We start from the raw sequence: 18,056 nt of genomic DNA, 5'->3' as shown, positions 1-18,056 counted from the left end.
CCCACTGAGGGAGGCCAGGGATCAAACCCACATCCTCATGGATCCTAGTCGGGTTGTTATGCTGAGCCACAAAGGGAACTCCAAAGGATCTTTTCCTTTATAATTTAAAATGGGTTCATGTGTATTTTCCCAGTATGTTCTCACCCTCTAGCTTTGTTCTAGCAGTGTAAAGAGAAGTTTAAAGCAAGAGTGTCCCACCATAAAATTTGCATTTTGAAAAAAGAAATGAATGAAGCAGAGAACAGCCCTCATGATGGCAAGAATGCACGCAGGCAAACCAATTAGGAATATGACATGCGTCTCACTCAGACATAGCTTAATTTGGACCAGCATACTCAGAAGTGGGGCTAAATAACTGGTGATAATATCAAGACATCTTAGGTAAATAAAAAATGATCTTGGGCAATAGGATGCAAATCACATGATGAAAATATTTAGCAAAATCTTCATTAAGTGGGCTAAACACCTTAGCACAGGTCCTTGTGCTCAGCACATAGTGAGGCCAAACAAACTGAAACATCAGTTTGGAGTAGAGAAAGGGTTATTGCGGGGCCGTGAAAGGAAATGGGTGGCTTATGCCCAAAATATATCCCAAACTCCCCAAACTCAAAATTGTAAACCCTTTTAAAAGCCAAGCTGGGGTTGCCCAGTAAGTGATACATTAATGCACAACTCTGATTAGCTGATGGTTGGTTAACAGAGTGATGTCATGGGGTTACATTATCAATCCTTAGGCACCAGTAGTTCTGGGAATTCATGAACATCTAGTAGTTAATTTCTTCCACTTGGTGATGGTTTTAGTATCTGTAAAACAACTCAGGAAATATTCATCAGATACTATTATCTAGGTACCTCAGAGAGGAGCTAAAGCACAGGATATCGGGAAGGGCCTGCCCCGAAGGACCCTGAGCATAGAGTCCTGCTCAGTTACACACATAAAATAGCTAAACTTTCTTTTTTAAGTGACCTTGTATAAACTACATAGGTTGACTGAATTAGAACAGTATCAAAGAAGACTTTCCATCTCTTGCTAAATGTGGGCCCTGATCTTCCCTGACCTGGCGGCCACCAGAATTGCATTTTGTTGAAGTCAAAACAGAGACAGAATATAAAGAGAAAGAGGATAACCTTGGATTGAGTGTGACAAACTCCAGTGGGATTGCTAAATCAAGCAGGATGAAATAGCAGAGAAAGCAAAGGAGAAATAATAGAAGCAACAAAATTAGTAAAGCATAATTTCCTAAAAGTCAAAGAAAATAAGTGTATCAAAGAGGATGGAGCATTCAACAATGTTAAAACCTGCTCAAAAGTTAAGTAAATTGTGGAGCAAAAAAGCTTCAGCTGAACTTCATGGAGCACGGTGGAACAATTTCATTGGAGTATGGCCACTTGTGGTAGAAGCCTGGCAGAGATAGCAGCCAGGAAAACCAGGCTTTCTGGATTTTATTCATTTACATATTGACTATTTAAATATTTTTGCTATTTTATTTAGAAATGAAAAACTTACGTTTTTGTCTTTGATGATTAAAACTCCCAAACCACAAACCAAAAAAAAGGACAAAATGAAAACTCAGAGGAATAAAAACAACTACAAACATTAAATCCTCTGGGATTCCTAACTGAAAATGCAAAGAATAAAACTCAGTGACATTTTATGAGTCAACTATACTTCAATTAAAAAAATTCTAACATTAAAATAAGTTCTTCCAGAGTCTTTATTCTGAAAGATATTTCATTTCAGTTGGTGGAAGTAACTCCTTTTGGATTTTGTTTTTATTTATCATCATAAAATTATTTTTGCATACTAAGATGAAAACCTTTAAAAACTGAAAAGCATCAGTATAAGGTACATTTAGGTTCATTATGTAAAATAACATTATTTCATGAAATGATACATCCCTTTAATTGACTTTATGAAAATGTTGTTTCCCCTTTGGGATAAATAAGAGAACATTTCTAAATTTTATGTTCTCCCTCAGGGCTAATGAAACAAGGGTGCTATTTGGTCTTTTGGCTACTCCAATTTTTAGTAAAATTCAAATGTGTATTTATAGTTTTATCCAAAGGTTGCAGAATTTCTTAAGCTTAGGTTTAAACAATCAATATTTATAGTGTCATTGATATTTGTCATGGCATTGTCAAGGTTCTTATAGCTATTCAGGAAATATCTAGCCCACAGACTCAAAATGTCATCTGTAATTTTGAAATAATATTGGTTATATGTGAGCTCATTGTTTTCAAGAAAAACATCAATGACACCGGAGGTAGCAATATTTTATCTTAAAACTTGTTATTCTAAAATAGCATTCAACCTTAACGGCTAAATAAATTATGAAATAAATATTTTCATACTGAAAAATATTTTAATTAGTAGCTGTTTGTTTAATAAAAATGACTGTGATCGTGGAAATTTAGCCGTTGTTTTTCCACTAGTTAATTGGGTGATCTCAGAGATCCCTTCAGTCTCTCACTTATTCTGAATCTGTGACAATGAAGTTTTAACTAGAATGACCTTTGGGTCATCTGTAAAATTGTGTGGTGCTTAGTTATGTTTTATTATAGGTTAAATATGATTCAATATTCTACAGTGTTGTCAGACTCCATCTATGTATAGAATTGATTATCAGAAAATGATGCTTGAAAACCAAAGGGCCTGACTTTAAATGCTACATGTATACATTGTGAGTTATATTTTGTGAGGATTACATTTTTCAGATCCATTTTATGGAGTGGATAGGAGAGAATTTAGAGTGAGCCTTCACAGTGCAATCAGTATGGTACTGGGGGGAGGGGTGGTTGTTGGATCCTCTTGCCCTCCCAGAGATCTGACATTTCTTTCCCCACCCCGTTACTCTTCAGAGGAACCAGAACTGTTGGCAGAGCAAACGTAAATCCCACTTGGTGCAAGAGATCATTGAATCAGGATCGGCATCAGCCCTCTTCCAGCTACCCTTGAGGTCCTGTGTAGGCAGCTGACATAGATAAGTCCACCACATAGTTTGCACCTGCTCTTGGATGTAAATTTCCTTCTAAATGGGGATCCAGGTGGATGTGATGAGAGGAGGATGAGGGGCTAGGGGAGGAAGTGGAATTGATGAGAAGATAACTGCCAACTTGTTTGCCATCAGGGCTCCCCTGGGCTTGAAAAAATAAGTTGTGGTGAGAAATGTCATTATCAGTTATGACTCAGAAGTGAATAAAAATAACCTCCCTGACTTGGGCCACATCATTCTACCAAATTTAGTGCTAACATATGATGGCATAAAAAAGAATCAAGTGATATTTAGGGGTAAAAAATTCTGCTATGTGAAGTATTTGGGGGAAGTATGTTAGGAGTCAGTACATAATGTATTAAAATTAAGTGATGAAAACTCAAAGCCCCTTAGTACTCCAAGCACTGGAATGATAATATAAAGAAGTAAATAAAATATAGGAGAAAACAAATAGAAAACTGTTTCCACAAATTTGAATTCCTTTGTGAATAAAAATGACACCATAAATTCATTTTAATATTTTTTTATATAAAAAGAATCACATGGCTTTAAAATCCTGGCCAATCTTAAAGAGGAGAAAAAAGAAATATACCAACAAAAATTAAAATATTCATGAAAATAAAGATACGTCAAAAATACTACAGTTTATTGAGTTTCATTCCAGATTATGTACCAGAAGTCATTTATAGTATAATTTTGAACAAAGGACAGCCCTTTATCTCTTTTTTAAATATAATACCATGGCTCTGTCACATTATATTTTCTAATATGAACCAGTGAGAGAAGCTCTACCTTGTTATATGTGAATGGTTTGATAGATTATGGGGACTCATTTCCATTTACTTATTTCCTGCCAGTTTTTAAATAAGGACTTAACTCTCAAATATATATTTATAATTATTTTCTTCACTCATTCTCTTTTAGTAAAGGTGGTCTTGGAATTTTTGGGAAAAAAGTTTAGCTTTTAAACATTAAAAGATGGTTTTGGAGTTCCTGTCATGGCTCAGTGGTTAATGAACCCGACCAGTATCCATGAGGATGCGGGTTCAATTCCTGGCCTTGCTCAGTGGGGTGAGGATTCGCCATTGCCATGAGCTGTGGTGTATTAAAAAGACAAAAAAAAAGAAAAAAAAAAAAGAGAGAGAGAGATGGTTTCAAGAAAAATTAGGTGTTTGCTATTACTAATAGCCATTAGCTTATTTGAAAAAAGTAAAATTATTTTCCTAGTGAGGCTATTACTATTCCTGAAGATTCACTTAACACAATGCCATATTATCAATCTCATGGAGATTATTCCTTTGTTCATCCACACAAATTGTTAACACAAAGTCTGCTGTGTACCATCTGCCCCAGAAACATCTGCTAACAAACAGGAATGTAAAGCAGTTCAATAGGAGCACACCTTCTCATTCCATGCTTCCACATTTTTCTCTGATTTGATCTGAATTTGTCTTTGACTAAAGGGACCATATGTCCATATTTGTCCTGATATCCTGATGTAATTATAAGGGAAATCCCCTTCTACCCTTAAAAAATGCCCCAGATTGTAAGGTTAATTAAATATTGATCTTTATATTAAATAGGTATGTAACAAACCTAGGAATCATTTGTCACTGGCCAGCAATTCTCTTTGCCCAGAAAAGAAATAGATGTAAAATTCTAAATTTGATCTTGAATAAAAGCATATATATATCAAGAATATTTTTGTAATTCTGGGGGAATAAGCAAACATGAGCTATCATAATAATAAACCCAGCATTATCCACTATGTTTCTTTAGGCAAATACAATACTGGTATTGGTGAAGGATGAAAATTACCTCCAAACTTATATTGATCACATTCTCCCTTTATACGTGCACATACATTTCCTTGACATAAATTGACAAACATTTTGACACAAAAGAAAATCACTTGACTTACTGATAAAAGTAAGACATTTTACTGTAATAAATTAGGCCTTCTGTAGAAATAGATATTTTAATCCATAACAGCCACCTCACTTAATTACACAGATGAGCGGAAATATATAATGGATGTTAATATAGAGTGAAGGGCATATACTTGAGGATACTGCTTAGGCCACTGATTTAGAAAGATATATGCTGGATTACACTAAAATAAACAGTGAGGTATTAAATGCATATTGACTGTACTCAGTGAAAGGTTTTCTTTTCCCCCCCAAAAATAAAGTGCTTTCTAGAGAATGTCTTTGAAGAATAAGTAACATGAATGGGAAACTATTGTTTTCTGTAGCAGAACATTTATGAAGCAACATCGCATGTAGCATCTGCATTTCACTTTCTGCTTTTACTGGAATCACTCCCTTCCAAACCCAGCAACTCAATGATTCCCCATGTCTGCTATAATCTCCTCATTACACTTTCCCATTTCCTAGTAAAAATCCTTTTATTCCACACATTTCCAGATGATTACCTGATTGTCCCTAAAGATGTCTTTTTTTTTTTTTTTTTTTTTTTTTTTTTTTTGTCTTTTTAGAGCCACATTTGTGCATCTGGAGGTTGCCAGGCTAGGGGTAGAATCAGAGCTGTAGCCACTGGCCTACACCATAGCCACAGCAACACCAGATCTGAGCTGTGTTTGTGACCCACACCACAGCTGATGGCAACACTGGATCCTTAACCCACTGAGTGAGGACAGGGATTGAACCTGTGTCCTCATGGATACTAGTCAGAGTCATTTCCACTGAGCCATGATGGGAACTCCCTGTCATTTTTTCCTCCCTTTTTTCCTGCCAGACTCTCACTTGCCTCTTCTCTGAAAAATTAGATCCCTCCCAGTAACTCTTTCCACATACAGTAGACTTCGGCTTGAATACCTGGTCCTCTTTCTCTCCATAGTTGCAAGACTTAAAGGCAAATATATGTTATGATATCCAGTTCAAATACAGGCTAAACTTATGTGTTGTTTAGAGGCATACATAAAAAGAGTTTAAACTACAAAGAGAAGCAAGGAAACAATAATAAAATTAAAAGTTACTTTTTAGAGGTGAGGAGTAAAATGGTGGTTTCAAGGGTGTCAAGTATGTTCTTTATTAGAGGACAGCTAACCTGGTATCTGTTGCTTTATGACCATTTGTTAAAAATTACATATAATCAAGATTGCCAGATAAAATATAGTTTACGGACATAAATGAATAGACGAAATATGATATACAAATCTGAACTTAGATAAAAAGTATACACGTGTGTATATGAAAACACATATATCTACAGATATATTACATAGGACACACATATGTTACATGTATATATTATGCTATAACATACTTATGATATATATATTTATGCTATAGTATACATATATATTCCCCATGCATAACATTGGGACATATATATATTTTTAATGCATTCATAAGATATTTGCATATTGCATGGGACATACCCAATTTTAGATATACGTACACACATAGTGTATATATGCATGTGTGTATGTACACAAATATATAGTGTTTATATATACATATAGTATACATGTTTGTTGTTCATCTCATTTTATACATATATAATATGTATGTATATATTTGTGTTGTTATTCATCTTAAATCCACATTTAATTGGTTGTCACATTATTTGTTACATCTCACAACCCTACATTCCATTTGAATATTCTTCTCTGGCTATTATGTTGTGAGGAATGTTTAAATACTAATGAACCTAATAATTATCATAAAGCCTAGAATGTCAGCTAACCAAGAAGAAAACCCTCTATAGAGATGAAGTAAAAGATATTGGGCATAATGACACACAGTAGAAATAATTCTTTCTATTTAGTAATGGTTTAATACCATCAAATTACATAATTTGAAACTTCTGAAAAACAGCCAAAGTAAAATATCCAAGACCTATTTCTATTGATTTATCCAATGGTTACATTATTGGTCATCTATTCACTTAATACGGCAAAGTTAACTGTAATGCACAGGTCTGACAGGTCGCACAGTTCCTTGTTCTATATTTTTAAACTAATGAAGTGGAATACGGTAATGGAAACATCATCATCTTTGCTGTGAGAAGCCCTAAACTACAGCCCAAGCTTTGCCACCCACCATTTGTATGATCTTACAGTTCCATGATATTTATTCATGTCATCTCACTGTCTTAGTTTCCTCATTTAAAACACTAGGAATCTCCAGCTCTGCTTAGAGAATTGAGTAAAAAAATTATGTAAGGAGAATTGTGTAACAGAAAAATTCCTATGAAACATAAATTGTGAACAAATAAAATAATATCTTTTGAAGCCTGATAAACACAACTCTTAATCCATGATAATATTATTCTGAAGAATAACGGACAAAAGAGATCAACCATGGTTTCTGACAAAGCAACAAAAGGAAAGGGTTAAAGGTGTCGGGACTCCTTCTTTTTATTTTACAGAAACTGAAAATATCCTTCCTATAATAGTCTAGCTCCCTAGAAGGATTAAGGATCTAAAGACAGACCCCCACACACCATTATTTTTCCAGTCAAAATTTCATATTGCTTCTCCATCTATTTCCCTCAGTGTAGACACTGAATTGTTAGACTACACCATGAGTCATGAATCCTGAGAGCATAGCCTGAAAATGTATCATGGCATTCTGCAGAACAGCGATTTCCAGTGTTTTATAGGGACCATCATTTTCTACATTCTTTGAGACATTAAAAAATCTCGCAGTGGAATTCAGAGGGTGCAGAGATTAGGGCTGCATTACCCTGAAAGCCTAAATGGAATGTAGTAGATAACAGTGGTTGGGAATTGCTTATACCCAATCTCCAAGAATCCCCTTCTTCTTTTTCTAACTCTCCACCCTCTTTCCTTTTTTCCTTAGCAATTGTAGTTCTTTTTATCACCCTGAGACGCAGCAAAAAAGAACCCCTGATCATTTCAGAGGAGGATGTGCGGGAGAATGTGGTCACTTACGATGATGAGGGCGGCGGCGAGGAAGACACGGAGGCTTTTGACATCACTGCCTTGAGGAACCCATCTGCTGCTGAAGAGCTCAAGTATCGGAGAGACATCAGACCGGAAGTGAAACTCACTCCCAGGCACCAGACGTTGGCCACCCTGGAAAGTATAGATGTTCAGGAATTTATTAAGCAAAGATTGGCGGAAGCCGACCTAGACCCTAGCGTGCCCCCTTATGACTCTCTTCAGACTTATGCCTATGAGGGTCAGAGGTCGGAAGCTGGGTCCATCAGTTCGCTGGATTCAGCCACCACACAATCAGACCAGGATTATCAGTACCTTGGAGACTGGGGACCCGAGTTTAAAAAGTTAGCTGAACTCTATGGAGAAATCGAATCTGAAAGAACAACTTAGGGGGGGGTCAGTTCTTGGAACCTTCTAGAATTTGCTTCCTGAGCAAGTGGAGATATAACCTCAGCAGTGGCAAAGAAGAAGCTTGGAAACAGTACTTGGAACTGAGCAAGCTGAGTACAGCTGTGAGAAACAAGTGCCCTTTTCATGATGGAAACTGGGTTATTTAATCAGAAGAAAGTCAAATTAAAAAAAAAAATACGGAGAAAAAGCTATTGTTTCTTGTGTATATTTTCAATTGCTCAATAAAGTCTGTGTACTGTTTAATGAAGAATACCTGAATTATGCCAAACAATGATATTTGTTTCCATATTTTGTGGTTTCCTTTCAAAAGCAAAACTAAACAAATGGTTCACAATCACGTATGACTCTGATTTCTAGGGGTGGTGCACTGCAAAATGAAACTGGTGAAGGTAATCACGACCTCTTTTTTCCACTTTTCTGGGTGGTTTCTTGAGACCCACACCCTGTTATTGTGTGACACATCTAATTAGCTTTGTCTTGTGTTGAAATGACATGAGATATTTCCAAAATACCACGCCATCATGGACTTGTATGTACCGTTTTCCTTTGCCCTCCCCAATTTTTTTCTCCATACAAAACTGATGGAGCATGGGGATTTGCTGCTTGCACTATGATGTATGCAACTTCTGTGCACCCGTTTGCACAACTGCTCTGAACTATGGAGACTTGTGGTCTCTGTCCTGCCTGCCCGCCTTTATTTTAACAGGAGAACCCCCTTCTTAAAGAAATGGATAGACTGAATGTCTTAAGATATGCTCAGATCATCTATATGTCAGGGAAAGACTTAGTTTTTAATAGTGACTACAAACTTTATCCTATACAAAGCGCTGAGGAACTCTACTCTTTCTTTGTCCCTCATTTTTTTAGTTCTTTTTTATCAGCCATTCTGATTATTCCAGTACCTAAAATTGGCTGTCCATAATTTTGCTGATTGATTTATGCTTCAGTATAATTTGTATATTTTTAACATGGCAGTCACCAAATCATGTGCCTCACTGAAAACTATGTGTTCTGAAAAGACTATCCTCCAATTTTCATAAACTTCAGAGACTTATGATTGACTTGTCTTTATTTCTCACAGAGGCTCATACTTTCCCCATCTCACTGATTAGCCCTTTATGTTTGGAACCTAGAAAAATGTGTAGGATTAGGAGCACAAAATTAGGGGGTTCACACTTATTATTCTCAGACATGTGCCCTAAAGTTACTGCGCTTCAGTGTCTCAAACTACAAAGTAGAGATGCAGAGATTTCCCTGCCTACCTTGTTGGTTTATGTGAGGCTCAATAAGCACCTGCAAAAATGTTTTCCTAACGGAAAAGTGTTCTGTTATGTAAAAGCTCACAGACACTATCTAATTTTCTAATTTCATTAGCTTATATAGTAACATACATTTTGAATAAAATACTATATTATCATGGGAGAATTTCATGAAACTTTCGACAGTGAGGCAACTGCTAACTGAACATATAAAAGTTTAATTATTTTGATTTTTTTACAAATAAGCTGTTTCTCAAAATTAATATTTTTCCCCTAAGTTGTTTAGATAATAGTTCGCTGTTGCTGATATTAGCCTTGAAATAAAAATTCATAGCATTAGCAAAAATGAACACATTTATGTATTTCAGATTAATTGGAATTTTGAAACGCTCAAATTAAGGTTTACTTCAAGGGAAAGGTTTTCCTTTGCTCTTTAAATGTATTATAATCTAAAGTCCTCAAAAGTTATATGACATTTTCTGTCTAATTCTGATGTGCAAATTTTGGGATTTTGCCTTTGTTTGCAACTGCCCTGTGATATTCAGTTCTTAGGTATGGGAAGTAGTAAATTTAATTTGAATATTTCTCAATTTGTGTTTTAAGCCTGAGGAATAAAATGTAATTTAAGTTTTTTACAACATTTTAGCTTTCCAGATGCTGCTTTATCATTTTTTTAATATTATAAATGGTATGCATTCCGGTATAAAGATAAATCAAAAGAGACACTCTGGGCTTTGGCGAATAACTCTGGAGACACGTATTCTGGTTATGCTAATGCTGGACTAACATTCACCCTGAAAGAAGGGTACATGTTTGGAGAAGGACTGTGGATACTGGTGTTTTGAATTTTCTATGCAAAGAGGACCAGGAAAACCAGGTTTTGGAAGTCACTTAGGCTTTTGGATTTAGATTTTCGATAAACTATTCATGGCTTTTGTTTTTTTTTTTTTTTTTTGATATTCATATGGCAAATTTACAGGTAAAGTCTTGAAAGATGAGAATGTGTGAATATGTTAAACCACTTACTTAAAAGTCAAGGTCCTCTGCATGGTTTTGAGTATGAAAATATATCCCTGATTTTGTAGGAAGTGCACTCCAGATCCATCTCATTTTAATAACATACTATAATAATAATGGATCACTTCTAAGCCCCTGATTTAAATCTTATATAGAGGCAAAATGGAGCTTCTGTAGTATTGAAATGATATTTCCTATGTTGATTTATTTCAGAATTTTGTTAAGGAAAGCATTTCAAATATGATTTTTAAATAGAAATGCTGAAACTAGGCAATAATATCATTATTATAAGTATAAATGATAAATGATATAGTTATCATTATTATAAATAATAATATTGTTATTATAAATATTAAAAATGAGTCTCATTTTTTTACTGGGCTACTTTAATCAAAAAGAAAATAGTAATGTATAAATGTTTTGCAAAAGGGCCAAAGTCATTTAACATTCAATATCTTGCTTTAAAAACTTCAGTTTCTCAGTGTTAAAAGGTAATTCTCAGAGAGTTTAGTGGGCAACAATTTGCACATAATCTGAGCTCTCTCTAGCCACAGATAGTCAGATTACCACAGATAATCATAATTCCATATGGATTTCATGGAATCAGCTATGGAATCACTAGTGTACCTCAGCACGTTGTTAACCTTGGTTGATATTTACAGCTCTAAATAAAATATAACTTTGAAATCAATTTACTTATTTCCAATAAAAGAATTTTCTACAGACAGACCCTATTCAATGTTGTGGCTGCTAAAATAGAGGAAATACAAATAGCTATAATTTTTATCCAATATGTTTCTTAATTAGAATTTATAAATTCCAAATATACTTTGTAAAAACACAGGTCTTGCAGAAATGACTAAAGACATCATCGTAGATTCTTTCTATGACACATTTGTATATACACAGATTTCAGGAGAAATTTGAAGTGGAAATTATCCCTAAGACAATGCTGTATACAAAGTTAAGTTGTGACTTTCCCATAACGAGGTATAAGAAGTAAAACATTCTGAGAAATATGGCATTCATATAACCGCACACACATACACACGCATACACACAGATATAATGTCTTCTTGAAGAATATTTAGAGAGTAAAAGAATATTCAAAATAGTGACTTAGATATTGATATGATCCAAATATGTGATGCATACAAAATTTTAGTACCTAGCATATGCAAGATTCAGCTAGAAGTTAAGGAACTTTTTGTGGCTTTTATTTTGTGCCTAACCTTCAGTGCTTTCCATGATTAAGTGTATTCACAGATATGGCTTCACAGAGTAGACAAAATTATTAAATACGTCAAAATTTTAGAAGTGATGATTTAATGGACATGATGTGGCTATTAAATGACTACCAAATGTTTGACTTAGACTCTTAGTGTCCTACAGTGTAGTCAGAATATGGATAGAAGAAGGGTCTACTCTTTTAAGCAATGCTGAAAGCTTAAATAAATGATTAGTCACTGTTTTCTTTGTTTATATATACCTGCACCCATAATTTTGATTTGCTGTCCTTTGGATTTAGTTGAATAAATAGGGAGAATACACAAAAAAATCAGGTAGTCATTCTTAGGAACAGCCATTCAACTGAGTGTGGTCATAGGAAACATGCATAGATTCAATACTTTTGAATTAGATCTTCATCTGCCTTTTAATGTAGACAGTTCTTCAGCTATTCAACAAAGCAGAACTCTGAAGGTGATTATTTTGGAAAGAGGCAAGAGTCCCATTTTGCAAACTCACATTTTACTTAGCTTCAAGGTATGGTAACATTCAATTAATTTACTTGGTTTCGATTTCAAGAACAGAATTAATCTCAGAACGTACTTGGGAGATATGTGATTCAAATTTAAATTCTCTTTCTTTTTTTTTTTTTATCCTTTAGGATTAAAGGCAAATTAAATATTATCTGAAGGAAAAACTACTTCAACTTTTATTTTCTACCTCACCTACAGAAGGTAAATCTTTTTATAATATAGGATTAGAAATCTCATGAACCCTACTGCCAAAAGTAGTTTACAATATTTTAAAGCTAAAACTAGCACGGACCCCATACATTTTTTTCAGATTCTAAATACATCTTTTTAAAATGATAATATTAATTGAAACGGTTTTTAGCATGTCAAAAGATATGTAGTTTTTTCTTATAACAATGAAAGAGGTAGTAAATGATTTTTGTTTTTGTTTTTAATAAGAGATCCAAGAAAAACAGAACATATTCTTATTTGAAGGATGATGCAAAAAAAAAAACAAAAAACAAAAAAAACCTTTTAGGCTAGTGAGGAATGATTACATTTATCTACTGGGTCTATGAAAATGAAGGATTTTGCCCTTCAACATTACAGAGATATCAAATCTATTTTAGCAATGATTTGTTCTTAAAGTCTTAGGTGAAAGTGGATGGAGAAAATAGGCATTCAAAGACTCTTGCAATTACATTCCTTGAGGAAGGAATGCACCATTTATAGATTAAAGTGAACTCATCAGATGGTTTCTTCTTATTACCCAGCAATATTAGCTTTGGAAATAAAGAAATGGGCTGTAATAGTTAGTGTCACCCTAATGGTTATATCAAGGCAATATTTCTTCTGTCAAAATGCATCAAATTCTTACTCCAAAGCATTCACTGCTATTTTCAAAGTGCCATCTCAACCGCCTGTTTCAAATAAATCTAACATTTACTTATTGAGGAAGTTCTTCTAAACCTTCGTTGTATGTAAGATGCTATTCCAAGCACTGTGAAGGATATGAAAAAGGAAGTGTCTGGGTGATAGGTTCAGAGGGAGTTAGAAGCAGAGGGAGCTGATCAAACATTTGTCCAAATGTATATTATTCCTTATGGAATAGAGGACTTATGCAGGGAAATGACGTAATGTAAAATGTTCGGAGAAGTTAGATTTAGATTTAAGACAATTCACTGGAACTTATTCTTCAACCAATGTCATTGTGTTCATTTTTTGCCTAAATAGAAAAGTGACTATGGCCAGATATCTCTTTAAAGAAACTTAATCTTTCATTAATATCTATCATTTAGGAAAGAGATATTAAAGAATTGTTATAGAGTCATGTGTACCTACAGAAGTACTATTGGACTATTTTAATTATTTTCAAAAGGCAACTACCCCATTTTAAGAATATATATTGAGAAAAGAAAAAAAGAGTCGTAGGTCATTTATGTTTTAGGGCTTAATTTTTGGAGACATTTAATTTGATCAATTTATTCATCCTAATGTAAATAAATTAAAATGAGGGCAAAGGAGGTACTTTTTTTGGGGGGGGGAGATACTTTTAAGAATAGTATTTATTCATGTAAATTTATTCCTAAATGGATAAATGTGTCTATCCTCTACATTTATCATTTTAGGTATAAAAACGTTTTTAGACTAAGAAGAAATAATATCCGAATACCAAAGACCAAACTGATGCCTTATTAAAACTGCATGTCATTTTTAATTAAGTATTTTAAGACAAAATAAAAGATGTCAGGGACTCTAGTGTTTCCTTATATAAAATTTGCATTTGGATATATTTTCAAAAAGAGATGATATCATAAACATGAAGATTCAATGTTGCTTTTTTAATATCACAGGTAGAGGTAGATTTCTTGGATTTAGCAATCCCTACTTTTATATTTTCTGTTTCTCACTTTTTCTTCTTTCACATTTACTTGCTTTTTTTTTAAAACAACCTATGAAAAGCTGTTTGAGCAATTTCTATATTTCGTGTATTTTTCAGAACATATTCAAGAAAATGTTTTTCAGAAATAGAAAGTAGTTAGGTTTTTCAAGGTTTAGATTTCGTCACATTTGCTCTCCCTCTATCACCAGTCATGCTCTTCCTCACCAAAAAGTAATAAAAGAAAATTATATTCAAGAAAATACTCTTGTGATAGTCACTTTCTGTGAGCTTGAAATTTCCTTCTATGATGTAGTTTGATTTTTTGTTTTAGCTCTTGCAGCACTCTGCATTTCCAATCATCTCAAAGTCATCCTGTCTTTATTCTTCCAAAGACAGATGGGGAAGAAAGTCTTTTTTGTTCATGTGAAATTTGTTTCAAACATGTCAAATGGCTTGGATGATCCATTTCATTAGCCAATGAAATTAAAAATGAAATTAAGCTAGTGTTTCACTCTTTTCAAAGCATTTTTAATTTCATGTTTTAAAAGTTTAAAGTAAAATTATAATTTTTAAAAGAGTTGGTATTATTATATGGCTACCCTTTACTTCAAAGGAAAATTAGAAAGTTGTTTTTTTCCAGAAAAACTAACATTGTATAAGCCTCTCAAGTTTCATCACCTAAGTGCTATTTTTCTCTTTTCAATTGCAAGAAATTTCTCATTGATTCCACAATGATAACAAATTGGAAGTTAGCTTATCAATAAAAATACATCATTAAAATTTAATTATATCCAGTTTAGGTTAAAATACAATGCTTAAGCTTCTTTTAATTTGCACTTTGATAAATTCTCCTCAGAATGTGTTTTCCAAGGCATGGAAAGATAAACACTCCTTTCCTGCCTGGTATTAATATTTGTAATTTCCTTTCACTGTCTATTCTTAAATTAGATGTCCTGCCCATCAATTGCTATCTCAGTTTCAGTTTGAGTGTGAGTAATCTAGGAAAATGAAAGACCTTATTAGGGCAAATAGTCTTAAAAAAACAAAAACAAACAAAACAACAGCAACAAAATACAGGTCACAGCTCGGCTTTCTTGATTCCTAATCAATGCCTTGAATTAAAATATAGAAATGGAAAATATTAACAGAAAATATTTATACTTAGATTAACAAGGGGGAAAAATATACCTTTAGGGTTTTGTGTCCAGGATTGAGAACATGTCAGGAATCTGTGACTATACCATCTTGTATAAGTTTAAATGCCTATTCATTTAAAGTAGTTATAACATCTTTATATTTACCTCACAGAATTGTTATGAATACCAGATGTAATCTTGTGTGTGAAACACAGACATGAGTAAAAGTTCTTGGCAAATTGAGTAGTTTTATTATTATGGTTTCTTTTTTCTCCCTCAACATCCCCCAACCTTTGGCCTCAGAAGATTGAGACTTGGATTATATATTACAAATATGAAGGCTTTGCAAATTTCAACACAGACTAAGCATGGTGCTATATTCCCCATCCAAGCAGACAAAGAAAAGAGCCATTTAGTATTAGCATATCCAAACCTTTCCACCATGCAGAGAAAAAAAGGGAAAGACAATCTGTTTCACTATATGCCTTGGATTTCCATGAATACCTTTAGTACATAAAAATCTAAATATAAGATTAAACTTAGAAATTAGAATAGTGTTACAAATTATATTTACTCTTCTGTGTTTTGGATCCTTTTTTTAAAAAATAAAAATCAGTTTCCTTTGTTGATATAATTGTTTTAGGAAGAAGAAAAAAGAAGTTTCATAATTTTTTTGGAAGAAATATTGAAATATTTATAGCAAGGATATTTGGAGATTCATTAAAACTCTTTAAAATTCAAGAGAAACAAATCTTATTAGCATAACCATGAAGTATATTTTTCACAATTAAGGAAACACATTTCCATGATGTCTGAGAGCTCATTGGAGGGAATTAAAGCCAGCATGTTATTATATAATAATTAATAAATACCCAATATAATAAACGCTCAAATATCTGTGCTTGGAAATTCTTACATAGAATAGATATGATTCAGGATCTAGGAGAAAACCTAGCATTTCATGCAAATTCTGTTTTCTTCCACAATCCCGAAAGCATCAGGTGTTAATTTTTATTGAGACATTATTAATTGTGATAGAGTTATATTTCCAACAAAGAATAGAATCTATTCTCCAATTTTAATCAAAGAAGAATTTTTCCATTTCAGGAAGCATTGAACAAAATAAAAATGATTTCTTTAGAGACTAATCCATACCCAGCCAGACAATAAAACTTCATATTCCACATATAGGAAAAAAAAACACTTGTTTTCTCAAAATATAGCTTCCCTTTGACATCTGTAACTTTTATTAGCACACAGTAATTTAAGAATGTTAGGACAAGTCTTTCTGGAGACAAGATACATTTTGAGAGAATTGCTGCTTTTCTCTATATCCTGATCACACACCAGCTCTTTTCTGCTAAATGTCAGTGTCATTCCTTGTTGGCGGACATGATAGAAGTCACTGAGTAAATAAAGTAACAGAATTCCACAACTTTCCCTTTTTCTCTCCCACACCTTATTTTGTTTCAACAAACAAATTTTACAGCTAGGACTTTTCTCAAATCCCTCTGAAGTCCTTCTCAGTAGCCACTTATTTTTCTGTCAGTTAGTTAAAGGATTGTTCTCTCAAGTTTTCATTCAGCCTTTCCAGCAAAAAAAAAAAAGAGTATTGAAGAAGTTCCAAAAAAAAAAAAAAAAAAGTACAAAAAAAAAAAAAATCAGTGTTGGTGAAATTTTACGGTTCCCAAGAGTGTTACTCCCTGGCACATTTAATCACTACTTTTTGCTTGTTATTTCTTACAGAGGACCAACCAACAACCTAACCAGTTTGCATTTAATTGCTTGAAAAAAAAAATAAATAAATAAGAGAGGAACTGAATTTTAAAATCTCCAGAATGAAGCTTTGGACAACATTATCTAGAAAAGAACAGATCCTGACTGTAGGTAAAGGGAAGTAAACAAAGGAATGTTCTATAAAATGCTAGTGACCATGCCAAGAAGATTAAAGCCAGGGATAGATAGAAAGAGGGTAGAATATTTGGAGCTGGGGATTTTTTTCATATGGGCGATAACAGAGATTAGAGCCTCACACAGAGCATGCAAAGCAGAATTTCATTCAACTTGGTTATATTTTTAAATAAAATCATATGCCCATCACTATGCATAGGGACTGACAGAGGTCAGCTTAGCAAATCAAATGAAAAAAAGAGGCACCAAACCCCCAAATCTTTGAGGGGTGAAAATGCTCAATCATACAAATTATTATAACAAAAGACTTTAGTAAATCAGGACAGAAAGCAAATGGCAATTGCTTTCCATACAACCTTTGGAAATGAAATTATTGGTACTAGGAGAAGTACTTAGTATGGGTCTCTCCTTAGGAAAACCTGTGCTGGTTGCCTTCTCAGATAAAAACTGGAAAGAAAAATAAACCTACCCTGATATAAGATGGCTGGGAAAATTTCAGGAGTCAAAATAAAATTATTTAAGGAAGACTAAACCATTAGTTTGAGTACATACAGTTTTTTCATCCAGATCACAGCTCACAATAGACAAGATCTTACAAGCACAGAGATAACATCAGTTCCTTATGAGATAGCTTCATCTCGCAGGCAGTTACTGTGTAACATTTTTTTCCCCCACATCCCACAAAACATACAGATTTTCCAGGAAAAGGTGGTTGAACATTTCAATGCTGAGTTATAAATAATCTGAGGTAATTCTAAATATTTTGAACTAGAAAAAC

At 33.6% G+C, this 18,056-nt stretch overlaps 1 protein-coding gene across 9 annotated transcripts in view; it reads left to right on the top strand.

The window, feature by feature from the left end:
* Positions 1 to 17,011, top strand: part of CDH18 (cadherin 18) — a 1,026,794-nt gene extending 1,009,783 nt beyond the window's left edge. For 5 of the 9 annotated variants that reach the window (XM_021076964.1, XM_021076965.1, XM_021076966.1 and 2 more), the window contains one exon: positions 7,823 to 8,607. In XM_021076964.1, the coding sequence (XP_020932623.1) occupies positions 7,823 to 8,313 (491 nt within the window). In that variant the 3' untranslated portion in view covers positions 8,314 to 8,607. Of the gene's footprint in view, positions 1 to 7,822 lie in introns of all 9 variants that reach the window. The other 4 variants (XM_021076963.1, XM_021076971.1, XM_021076969.1 and 1 more) reach the window with 4 other exon arrangements.

Source organism: Sus scrofa, chromosome 16, assembly GCF_000003025.6.
Source record: "Sus scrofa isolate TJ Tabasco breed Duroc chromosome 16, Sscrofa11.1, whole genome shotgun sequence".
Lineage (NCBI taxonomy): Eukaryota > Metazoa > Chordata > Mammalia > Artiodactyla > Suidae > Sus > Sus scrofa.
The sequence above is the reverse complement of the archived record's forward strand: the minus strand, read 5'-3'. Positions and strand labels throughout refer to the sequence as shown.